We start from the raw sequence: 12,266 nt of genomic DNA on the forward strand, positions 1-12,266 counted from the left end.
AAGAAACCATACGATTGTCAGGCATTACACACTAAAGAAATGTTGCCAAATCTTATCCTAGTAAACATCCAATAAGAACACAATTATAATTTGGCAAAACAATTTACTTTAGGCTGTAGTAAGTTACAATTATACAATGAAGGTTTCAGAGATCATACCACATCAGTCTTTTACAAGGTTTACACCTCATTCGAGATTTCTTTTACATTCCACAATCCCATAGTGTCCCTGTTTAATATGTAGCTTCTTCTTTACTTTAAGCAAAATTGCATACAAAATGCATTTACTCTTCAACACATATGTAATTTCCAATGTTTCGTTTGCAATAGTCTGAATAATTTTAGTGCAATTTATCTCAACATGATCTATTTTTTTACTGCCTGAAGTAGACATAAGAATTATAATTACAGCACAAAGCAGACGTGACACAATAACATATTCTTATTGTCAAGAAAGATTTGATAACTGACGTCACAACAATACATCAATCTATAAACTTAGCAGTGCGTTAAGGGGCATAGTGACAATTCACTGCAACAATCATCACAAACAGTCTTTGTTCATTAAAATTGTCATCAAAAGAAAACTCTCTAAGAACGTTCTTAAAAATCACTCTATTTGCACTGTCGAGCTACTTAATTTTTTATGCAATTTTTCTGAGTATGGTATCAGTTCTTATCTGCTAGCTACTTTAAATCTTTGGCTTGAACTTATACAATCGCTATTTATACTAGGTCAACAATAGTGTTCATTTTTTAGTTGCTGCCATGATTCTTATGCACGTCATATCATTTAGCACATGTGCACATATGTTGCTTTTCAATTATTACACTTTAAGTTAGAACAAAGCCCAAATTATTAACAATAAACTCTAATAACAATGGTGAAACCATAGCAGTGGTATAGCTGCATAAAATACAAGTAAAAAGTATATTTTTAGTGACTATTTAGCCATGGCAGGCAAGATAACAAACACGTAAAAGTTCTACACTAGGAAAAAAATCATACTAATTAACCATTGGTCCATCATTATATTACATGTATTTTTTATATGAACACAATCCCAGCCGACATAACCTTTCAACTTGTACAGCTGCTGCTTCCCTTTAACAAATATACAGCAGTACTTTTGGTCTACTTACCAATGTATATACAGTTCGCAAACATTCAGGCAATATTACAGTCTCTCTCATATACTTCTTTCGTTACAGACATCGACTTGTAAAATGTCAAGAACAAAACCCAGCAATACCATATATATGTAGGGTGGTTTTTCACTTAAGATTCATCTTATTTTGAAAACAAAACGTTATTAATGCTATATGTTGAAAAGAATGTAAGCATGCAAGGCCGAGCACAAGAAAATACACAAGCTGATGATCAATGATGTTTCTACCTGAGAACAAAGTTGAATTTAAAAAATGCAAAATGTATTACTTGTATGTTACATACGAAACATATTACATATGTTTCTACCCTGCATTTGTAAGTAAGCAAATGGTACCAAAAACTATGCAGCAGTGTTGTATACTTCTAGTGTTAAGATTGAGACCTACCAAACTTATAAAGTATGTAGACACTGCTGCAATTTGTAAGCACTGATTTGTTCAGTTTCGAATGTAGAGTTTAAACATATAGTAAACCCATTGTAACAAAATAAAACACAATTGTCTTTCTCAGGTAGTAACACTGTGTTTTCTTTTGGGTAACTTTAACATGCCTGCAAGACAGAACTGCAAAATGGATTTGTTTTCGAAATACTTCTGTAGTGAATGTTAAGTGACTCACCATACAACACTACAATTTGCTGGTTTGCAAGTGCATGAAATCTTTAATGAATTCACAAAATGCTGCTTGAATTCCGGCTTACCTACACTACACACATCTACTGTTCAGTATCACATTCGTCTCTTGCATTTCTCAGATTTCAGAAAGAGGGGGAAATACGCACTTCAGGCAATTATTAACGATTTCATCCAATCGCAAGTTGAACAACATCATAGCTTATGCACAGACCACAGATTTGGGTATGAAAGTAAAACGAGTTGAGGAATAAGAACAAATCCGCCATGCTTTCTGAGCGGCTGTTGACATCTAGGTAAGCACAGTACATGCCATTCTGTTCTCTACTGTAAATGATGATCGATGATTAACATGAATTCTAATGACTGTGAAATGTATAAATACCATTTCTGTAATACAAGAGATGTTAAGCATGTTCAGTGAACTTTAATATTAGATTTTTTCATCGTTACAATCATCCATCTATTGATATGAGTAAACTAGACCACAATACCCATAATTGTTTACAATCAATTTGAACTGGAAAACCACTGAGTATCATTGTTGGCTGACGTCATAATGGTGAAACAAGATCCACGAATGAAAGACAACAAGTTTGCTTTTAGAATTAGACCACTTAGAAGTCAGAAAAAAAACATGTATTTCCCAATCACTGGCACAGTGATAAAAATTATAAACCATGAACGAAATAAGTCTTGTGCTCTAGGAAACAAAAAAATAAATGATTCACTGCTAATATTGTTTTTTGATCAGTTAGTACCATAAAACGTTCACTCTGTTTGTCAGTATATTTCATCAGCCACGTTGACGAGATACTTAGGTACATTTATAACTTCTTGAACCAAAAGAGAAAATGGTCGCCATCTTCCACGATGATATCATCAACACCTGCAACGTGAAAAACAGAGGGAAGCATTAATGAAAGGAATTGCTGTCTTAATATATAGATTCCTTTTAGAAAAGTTAGTAAAGATCTTACCATTGGTTTAAGGAATTGCAGAATTTTTGCAGATTTCCTCTATAGGCACCAACTTACTAACGCCCCTCGTACATAATAACATAACAGAAAATTTCTTATGGGTTGTAAATGAGATTCATTTTCGGAACAGGAAATGTATGGCAATGCAGTGAATCAAATAAGGATGGGGAGAGGATATTCTCGGTACTGTGAGAATTAAAACAAAGTAGGAAATTCCTATTCATGCCAGTTGAATTATATCAAGTAAGAATGGAAAGAAAAGATTTCTGAAAGTTTTAACATAAGAAACATTTGAGTAACAGGCAAATCATGACAATGCATGGGAGCGAAAGATGAGATATTGAACTTTGAACTGAATTTCCACTTCCGAAACTCTTAAACTTTATCATAGCCTTAATTTTGCCCTCCAAAACATTAGCAGGTATAAATAATTAAACATCTTCACCATGAAAAACTAAATATGCTGACCAAGGCAGTAATTTATTTTATTAAAAACATAAACTAACGTAACGTTTCAACCTTCTAGCAAGGTCTTCTTCAGACTCTGTATCAAGTACAAAAGCAACCAGATACAACAAAAGGGCATTATATATACACGAACATTACTCCCTCCAGACTATTTAGAAAGTTGTTTGGAACTTTCTAGCAGATGACTTTCACTTGCCAACTTTACTTTCACCTAAAAGGCTAAACACAGTTACTTCCATATAGAATGTGGTTGCGCTTTTAATTTCACGCCCTTTTCCCTTCATTTTTCTTCCTTCTCCTCTCCTCTTTCTCTCTTGTCCTTTCCACTCTTTCCAACATCTTCTTCCATTTTTTGTTTTACTTCAGTCCCCCATTCCAGTTCATTGTGTCTTCTGCATGAAAGAATGTTAAAAGAAGGCAAAATAAATAGCCTATGGAAACAGCTGGAAAAGAATGGCTATGAGAAGCAGGATAGACTGGACATAAACAGAAGAAGTAAGAAAACGGGCAGGGGAGAATTGGAAGAGAAAGAAAAAGAGGAGAGAAGGTTTGGAATAAGGAGTATGGGGAAGACCACAGAAAAGAATGCAAAGTGCTTAGGAAAGCGGGAATTAAAACTTACAGGAAGGGAGGGAGAAGCATCTTAGGAATAGCGAGGAATGCTAACAAGAAAAAGGAAAACAGAGAAGAGGAAGAGAAAGGGATTATCTACGAAGTGAAATGTAAAGAATGTCAGAGTGTGTACATAGGAGAAACGAAAAAAAGGCTGAAAAACAGGTTGAAACAACATAGGGATGATGTACGACTTAAGAGAGAGAGAAATGCAATATTTAAACACACGAGAGAAACAGGACATGACATAGAGTGGGATGAGGCTACGCAGATAGGAAGGGAGAAGAGAATTCTAGTGAGAAAATGGAAGGAAGCCAAGGAAATAGAGAAGAAAGGTGAAGAAGAGACAATGAACTGGAATGGGGGACTGAAGTTAAACAAAGAGTGGAAGAAGATGTTGGAAAGAGTGGAAAGGACAAGAGAGAAAGAGGACAGGAGAAGGAAGAAAAATGAAGGGAAAAGGGCGTGAGATTAAAAGCGCAACCACATTCTATATGGAAGTAATTGTGTTTAGCCTTTTAGGTGAAAGTAAAGTTGGCAAGTGAAAGTCATCTGCTAGAAAGTTCCAAACAACTTTCTAAATAGTCTGTAGGGAGTAATGTTCGTGTATATATAATGCCCTTTTGTTGTATCTGGTTACTTTTGTACTTGATACAGAGTCTGAAGAAGACCTTGCTAGAAGGTTGAAACGTTACGTTAGTTTATGTTTTTAATAAAATAAATTACTGCCTTGGTCAGCATATTTAGTTTTTCATAATCATGGAAACAAGGCTTAATGGTGTTATAATCTTCACCATGTGTAAACATTACAGTGTTAAATGTTAAAGTATAATAATTTAACTCTCATATTTATTCACGAGGGATGCTCAACCAGAATGTGGAATAAAATCTGCAACCTCTCTTCTACTGGCAAGAATTTTGCAGCTAGTATAATCCTCTGTGGTACTTGCGTTCCGTTGTATCATGTCCATGAGTGTTTGTGGTTATCCTTTCACCAATTTAACCTTATCACCCTTCATATTCATCGTCGTGATGATCCAAATGTAAATTATATGCTTACGAAGATCAAGCTTCGCATGCTTGAAACTTCTGTATGAACGGCGGAAGCAAAGTAGCAATCTTTTACATATACTTTTTCATGTAGCAACATGACAATGCTCGTCCACATACTTCAGCTGTTCAGCCCGTCATTGCCTCACGTGTTATCCCCCTTCATCGATTCATTCGTGAAAATTCTGATCACATATTAAACATATTTCTATTTTTAAAAATTTCAAACATGATTTACTGTTATTCCATCTAGGCAAGGTGGATTGATATAAATCAGGCTGATTTGAATAGAGATTCAAATCAGGTGTTTTTTTTTAAATCACTGATTTAAACCACTTTAAAAAAATAATTTATAGAATAATGCATGTAAGGATGTTGTAGACATGATAATCACTTTTGGTGAAATCACATGAATATCGTAATGATTTAATGGTATTTATTAAGCTCCAAGAGAGGAAAATATAGGAAACAAAATGTATGTACTGATGTGACAAAGCTCATACGAAAGGAAATGTAACATGTAAACTATAAACACACTTAAATTTCTGTTGATATAAAATTCAATAATTTTTATAGGCAAAAATAGCAATCATTTTGCATAGAAAAATATACAAAATCATGTTATACCATAAATGGTGTCATTATCATTAAATTCAAATAAACATGGCAGCTGATATTTTGCAAACTATCATTCAAAAAATAGCCAAATTTTAGCTGCAAAGATTAAAACAAATATTTTAATTTTAAGTTATAGAGTACATCCAAACTGTTTTATTTTCACTGGAAGAAAAGTTACTGAAATTATTATAGTTTAGTTATATTACAGGGCTGTTCACTGGAAAAATCATTTTTATACAAAACATATATAAGCACACAAGCAATTTTAAGCATGTTTTTGTTTAAAAAAATTGATTTAAATAAAAAATCATGAAAATGATTTTTTAAAATAAAAATCATGATTTTTATCTACCCTGCATTACAACAATGTGTGTATTAAATGCATTACCTCCTGGTGCTACCATTGTTGTTCCCGGTGGATATGCAGGGTCTGGCAGGGTGGTCAAACGATACAGGAGCCAATAGTGGTATCCAATGGGCTGCTCTTTGAACCCATTAATTGTGTGCACGTAATGCCCATTGGGCCAGACGGAGGACGAAAATCTGAAATATACAAAATCATTTAAATATGTACAGTCATTCACAACAAATATGGGACATCTACATCCTACATGACATTATGTGCGTTGAAAACTAGCTCATTCATCGCTGTAGAGTTATGCAACACACATATCAAGCGAAAAATATATATAGTGTTTTGATGATGTGTCATTGCATAAGGCCAGGATTTTTCTGTAACGAAAATCTTTGAAATATGTACAATAAATTTGTGATATATGTAAGTATATTAAGATATTTTCTTAGTTTATGATTCCTTCCTCAGGGCCTCCAAGATGGCATGTGGTAACGTCGACTCCTTGTAATCAAGAGTCACGAGTTCGATACCCGGTGGAGGCACATGATGATTCGATTCCACTATAAACTTTAGTTGCAGCCCCGATTAGCATAAGTGTACTTAAAAAACTGATTTCTGTAATAAACTCGATCGTTTCCTATAATTCTTGTGCGATTTTTCAAATTTATGATGGTTTGAATTCTGGCCTGGGCATGTGTATTCCTTGCAAGTGCTTCTTCAACAATGTCATCATATCATCACTCATCCTCATCGTCGCGATTAGCCAAAAGTGGCAGAAAAGCGAAATGAAATAAACCAAATCAGTCAATGAAAGAATGCGAGCGGTTGTACAGTCAGGGACAGTTGTGGTTTATAACGATAACATTGACTTTCAATTGGTTAGTTACAATCCAGAAGTGACCGTGACTGTACAATACTTACTCATAGTGGTCATCCTCCTCTGCCGCCATCTTCATGACCTGGAAGAAAGTGGTGTTCTTTGGCACCTGAAGGGTCAACGTGAAGTTCTCTGTGATGTTGGGGCCTATCCAGAGGGTGTACGTAACCGTCGCCATGTCGCTCTTGTTGACGGGGGCCTCCTCCTCGGCGATGGCCGCGTGGTTGACGATCAGCGAGGGCTCAGAGCTAACCACTCCCCCAGCTTGCGGCAGGTAACGAATTTCAGCTGGAATTGCCACTGGGTAAGGGTCCACTGGAACAAAAGACAATGGACTTATGAGTGTAGTTTCATTTTATTAGTATCCATCATGTGGAGGCAACCTCATAGCTAGAAAAGAATTTATTATAGAGGTCTTTTCGTGACTTGATCGAACAGTGAATGTCTTGTACAGAGTATTTTCACGTGGTGACCCCCCAATTCAAGTATCTATGGTAGAGTTGCCAGATTTCTAAAATAAAAAAACGGGACACATAGACATGGGTATAGTTAAATTTATTTTTATAACATTTTTAAACATCACAAAATCATTGCAGTTTAAAGCATTGTTAATGCCGAATTTTTAACATTTTGACAAAATATATTAATATTTGAGTGAAGACTTGGCGTCCTTTAAGATTTGATTGTTTGATTTGGTGTTTTAAGACCACTTTATGCACAGTAAGGCTAATCGGACTGGACCTACAGTTTAAAGTGGGATCGGAACCCCTATGTGCCTCCACCGGGTATCGAACCCGGGACCCCTTGATTACAAGGGCGTCCACTACGAGGATCTTTGTTTACGTAGAATAATCACTACTATCAGAACACTTTCTTTTTACATCACCTAAACCCTGAATATTATCCACTCTACTCTGATTCCATTCACCAAGAAAAGAAACGAGTGATAGCTGTATTAGAACCAGAACTGCCTTTGCCAGTCGTGAGTCGCTTCCTATTCGACATATCGACAATGAGCAGTTCTACGCCGATGTTAATATGAGGATTGAGTGGTAAATGGTAATTGGTATCCAATTAGGTTAGTTATAAATTGTTATTCATTTCTTGTTGTATAAAATGATTTTGAAATTTGAATTCGTTTTTTATTTAGCTAAATATGGGACAAATGGGCGTCCCGAGAACATTTTCCGAAACACCGGGACATTTCTTTAAAAAAAGTGGACAATCCCGTATATACGGGACGTCTGGCAATCCTAATCTAGGGGTCAATTCATCACTACAAAATCTTGAACAGGAACAACGGTCTACTATCGGATTAAAAATTATACATACTCGAGTTTGTACTACATAAAAACGGGTTACATCAAAATTTAGCTCGTTTAATTCCTCGTTAATCTGCACACAACGATGTCCGTTGCACCTGGAAACTGCGGGCTGTAACTGCCTGAGGTATTGCCACATTCCATGTACAGCTTTACGCCGTTGAATACAAATTTGTGTACAATTGGTTTCGCAATGTGAATTTACAGAGATAATGGATTTTTAAAACAGATTCAAAGAGCTTCAAAACGATATCAATATTGTATTTGTAGGACTACCCAATACTAAGAAAAAGTTGTTTCGCAAAGTTGATGATAACGGTTTTTTGACAAATTTTATAGATCTGAAAATTGAGAATTATGTTTAAATTCTTTCTGCCTGCACCATTCTAAAATGTCATCACAATTGAACCACCCGTTTTTGATTTATAGAATTTCAAAGAGATCGATCGTTTACAAAACTAAAAAAAAAAACGGCCGTTTTTTCATCTCATGGCAATATAAAATATAACGCATACTCGAAAAAACATTAGGTTAGCATAGATTAACGCACAATTGAATAAGCTAACTTTTGGTGTAACTCGTTCTTATATAGGTCTACTGGTTAATTTTTAATTGGAGTCCAAACCATGGGCGGAGTTTGAGCTTTTGCTTTGGGGAGGGGGCTGACTCTGGGAGAAGCATATGATGTACCTAAGGGTTATTGAATATCCCCTCGTTTATAAGGTGTTCGGAGGCCTTTGCCCGGAAATTACAAAAAAGTAACTTAAAAACACTTAGTTTTAGACCTTTTACATTTGAAACTGTTAAATTTCCTCGCTTAAGTAAACAAATTTAATTAGTATATTGGTTGTCAGTTTTAAAAGAAGCAAAACAGTACGATTATTGCATTTTGCATTTCATTAATTTTTTTATTGATACAATACTCGTATTACTTTAAAAAAGTTACGGTACAATAGTCAACTTCAGAAATTTTAGAAAAATTAAATTGAAAAAGAAATTAAATCACCGCACATGCCATCATGCCAAACGTCAAGATTTGCGGTATGGCTTCATAACAAAAATGTAGTAACTGAACTTAACCATGTGTTATTTTTTTAGTATTTTTAAGTTGGGGGGCCAGGCACCCCCCCTGGCCCCTCCAGAACTCCGTCTATGGTCCAAACTCGAGTATCTATAATTTTTAATCCGACAGTGGTAACACTTTGTATAATTTCCATCTCGGCTTACCTCTGCCAAGGGTAAATTTCTCCGTTGCATTTTCTGACTTTATTGAAGAAAAAAAAATGAGTGGTGCCTTATGTGCGTGGCAGCCCAACCTTTCGCTACGGGCCAGTCATTTCATTATACTAACAACAATAATTATGCTCCTCGTTATTGATTGTTACATTTCTCGCATGCTGTAGTTTTGAGAAGCAGTGGCGCCCAGGATTTTCGAAAGGGAGGGGTTATGTGTACATTTTTTAAGTAGTCAGTCCTCATTTTGCCACATTTTTCCTGCCTTTCACGTTCTTCTTTTTTTTTTAGAAATACTGGACCAAAAGGGGGGTTATAACCCCCACCACCCCCCCCTGGGCACACCACTGTTGAGAAGGGGGGCTGGCGCACTCGAAGTGCTGCAAACCAAAACCTAACTCGATACTGGTGAACCCATGCCAATCTATTTAATATTGCTTCTCTCCTAGTACAGTTGGATCCATGAGTATTGCCGTGCAAATTGTCCATCACCATGCACTTTATTTGACCCAATAAGAGCTTCAAGAGTTAAAAGAAAACTCAAAACAAGCTGTTGACAACTTCTGCACCAGCGTACATAAGAATCCATCGCTTAAAAACACACAGGATGTAAGAGAAAATTAATGAAAATAGTCATGGACAATTTGCCGAGCAATACTAGTGGCGCGCACAGGAATTTCCTATGGGAGGATTCAACCAAATGAAAAATATGAGTCTGCCTCTCATAAAATAAAATAAAATACAAATCTGGTGTGTACGGGATGAATTAAAAGCCCTACAAAAGTGTCCAACGATTGGAAAATGCTGCTGTGTCGTTCCAAACAGTAATCAGGAAGGCTTAATTGGGGGTTCTGACCCCATATCCCCTTTGATGAACCCATGCCTAGTACGGAATACGTAAAAGAGAGATTATACTTCCTAAAATGATACACAATCACCGCATACCTGTGAAATGCATCAGTGCGAAGGCCAATCGCATTGCCATTGACGAATAGAACTTCCTGTTGAGCGGATCTTCACCAAGGTGTCTGCAGCTAAACATTAGGGTCACGTCACTCATGACGTGAGTGGAAATATGTAAGAATGCTCAACTATTGTGTCTCATGGTTATGGACCTGGATGACTCGAAGGTCTTTCACACTGGTACGGAGGTTTCCTACGGTGTCTTCAGGGCATGCCTCTGGTGGTATAAGTTTTTAAGGTTTTCTGTTATTTGGGAAGTTTTCTCTCCAGACAATTTACTTCTGGTGGATTCTGCTCTGGTTGTTATGGCTACTATGATTCTCTCAATTACTCTCTCTCTCTCAACCATTCAAACAGAATAATATCTCTGTCTCTTTTTGCTGCCTTATTTAATTTTCACTCTTTCCATGTTTAACTCCCTTTCTCCCGTTCTTGAACTGTATCTTCTTTCAACCTACTATTACTCCCCTAGTTTCTTATTCATTCTTTCTACCATTTTTAATGTCTCTTCTAGATTACTTTATCTCTTCCATATCTTTCTTTCTTTGTCTTCTCTGAATATATTTTTGTTTTCCTTCACATGTTTCTCTTTTTCCGTCTTTCTATGTTTCTTATTTTTACAACCTCTTTGTCTATCTTGTTTCCTTATTTTATCTATCGTTCATAAGTTCTCTCCCTCTTTTCCAACCTCACTTTCATTCTTCCTTTCTTCTATTTATCTTTTACTATATCTCTCTTTTCTACCATACCATTCTTAATTTCCCTCTCTCTCTCTCTCTTTTTATACATTTTTTCTTTCTTTGTTTTTACTTTTCTCAAGTTTTGGTTCCTCTCTCTTCGTATTCTATTCTTTCTTTTTCTGTTTTTCTAATTATTTCTTTCCAAATTTCTTAATTTCTCTCTTTTTCTACCTTATTTCTCATTTGGTGAATAATAATAATAATAATAACAACAACCCATAGCGCTACAGCCCTTGAAGGGCCTTGGCTTACTTACCGACTGCCGGTCTCCCTCCCACACTGTTCCTCCGTCACCTTGTGATAGCGTAGAGATCTTCAACCAGTATTGGAATAGTTGGGGGGTCAGCCCGACGTATCCCTAGCCGTTGTTGTAGGTCTTCTCGACCGGGTTACGCTCACTCACTCGGAGCTCCCCAATTTCCTCACGATGGTGGGTTGCCACCGGCCCTATACGCAGGCCAAATATATTTAGACCAGAGCCGGATTCGAACCTACGCCGTCCCGCAGCGAACAAACACAAGACGAGTGAACGCCTTAACAGGCTCCACTACGGAGGAGGACGAGCATAAGGTGAATGTAAATACTAAATTTAATAGATAGATTCTCCAAAATTTCTCTTCAACTGTGTACGTAAGGTCAGTACACAGGGGAGGGGCCATGTGGGCCATGCTTCCCCCTCGAACCCTAAAATGTTTAACTGTGAACCTATAAATAAATAAAAAAATACGAAAATAACATCGTCGATTTTTGAAATATGTAAAAATTTCAATTTTGCTCTTGTATAAATGAATCTGTTTCTTGCGCAAAAGTCTTCAAGCTGCAATATTGGGTGGTTTTAGTTTTATAATCATTGATGCAAGGCTACCAGACGTCCGATTCACCGATCTAATCAGGACAGTGCGTTACTTTCAATCCCTGTCCCGACTTTTTCGAACTGCAATCGTGATGCGAAAATGTCTCTTTATTTTTTGTTTTTTTGTTAACTCACAATTAGACATGTTCTTTATTGTATTGTGAATAATTCTAAGTACGCAACATAGAATTATCATGACTTTTTAATGGCGCTCGCTCTATTTGAACTATTTTGTAATATCTGTCTGTCTGTCTCTCTCTCTGGTCTACGTCAATGACAGAAATGCAAGCAATATTCTTATTTATTTTTAACCCAATTAAAGGAAAGTGTAAGCATTTAAAAGAAATAATAAAGATCGTCACTGTAGCTCTTCCTTAGAATTTGTTGTTCTTC

At 36.2% G+C, this 12,266-nt stretch overlaps 1 protein-coding gene across 1 annotated transcript; it reads right to left on the bottom strand.

Moving 5' to 3' along the window:
- Window positions 1-297: 297 nt before the first annotated feature.
- Window positions 298-10,377, bottom strand: LOC145982536 (uncharacterized protein CG3556-like). The gene is made up of 4 exons (XM_083115989.1): window positions 10,263-10,377; window positions 6,807-7,077; window positions 5,919-6,073; window positions 298-2,691 (listed from the first exon to the last, which is right to left on the bottom strand). Exons 1-4 carry the CDS (start codon window positions 10,375-10,377, stop codon window positions 2,630-2,632), a joined length of 603 nt encoding a protein of 200 aa, XP_082972115.1. The 3' UTR covers window positions 298-2,629.
- Between the last annotated feature and the right edge of the window lie 1,889 nt (window positions 10,378-12,266).

This window comes from Lepisma saccharinum, unplaced genomic scaffold (genome assembly GCF_977018435.1).
Source record: "Lepisma saccharinum unplaced genomic scaffold, izLepSacc3.1 HAP1_SCAFFOLD_232, whole genome shotgun sequence".
Lineage (NCBI taxonomy): Eukaryota > Metazoa > Arthropoda > Insecta > Zygentoma > Lepismatidae > Lepisma > Lepisma saccharinum.

Coding starts and splice junctions, on each gene's coding strand:
- LOC145982536 (XM_083115989.1), bottom strand. CDS start 10,377: ATGAGTGACGTGACCCTAATGTTTAGCTGCAGACACCTTGGTGAAGAT. Junction 7,078..10,262: donor CGCACTGATGCATTTCACAG/GTATGCGGTGAT, acceptor CTTTTGTTCCAG/TGGACCCTTACCCAGTGGCA. Junction 6,074..6,806: donor GAGGAGGATGACCACTATGA/GTAAGTATTGTA, acceptor TGTATATTTCAG/ATTTTCGTCCTCCGTCTGGC.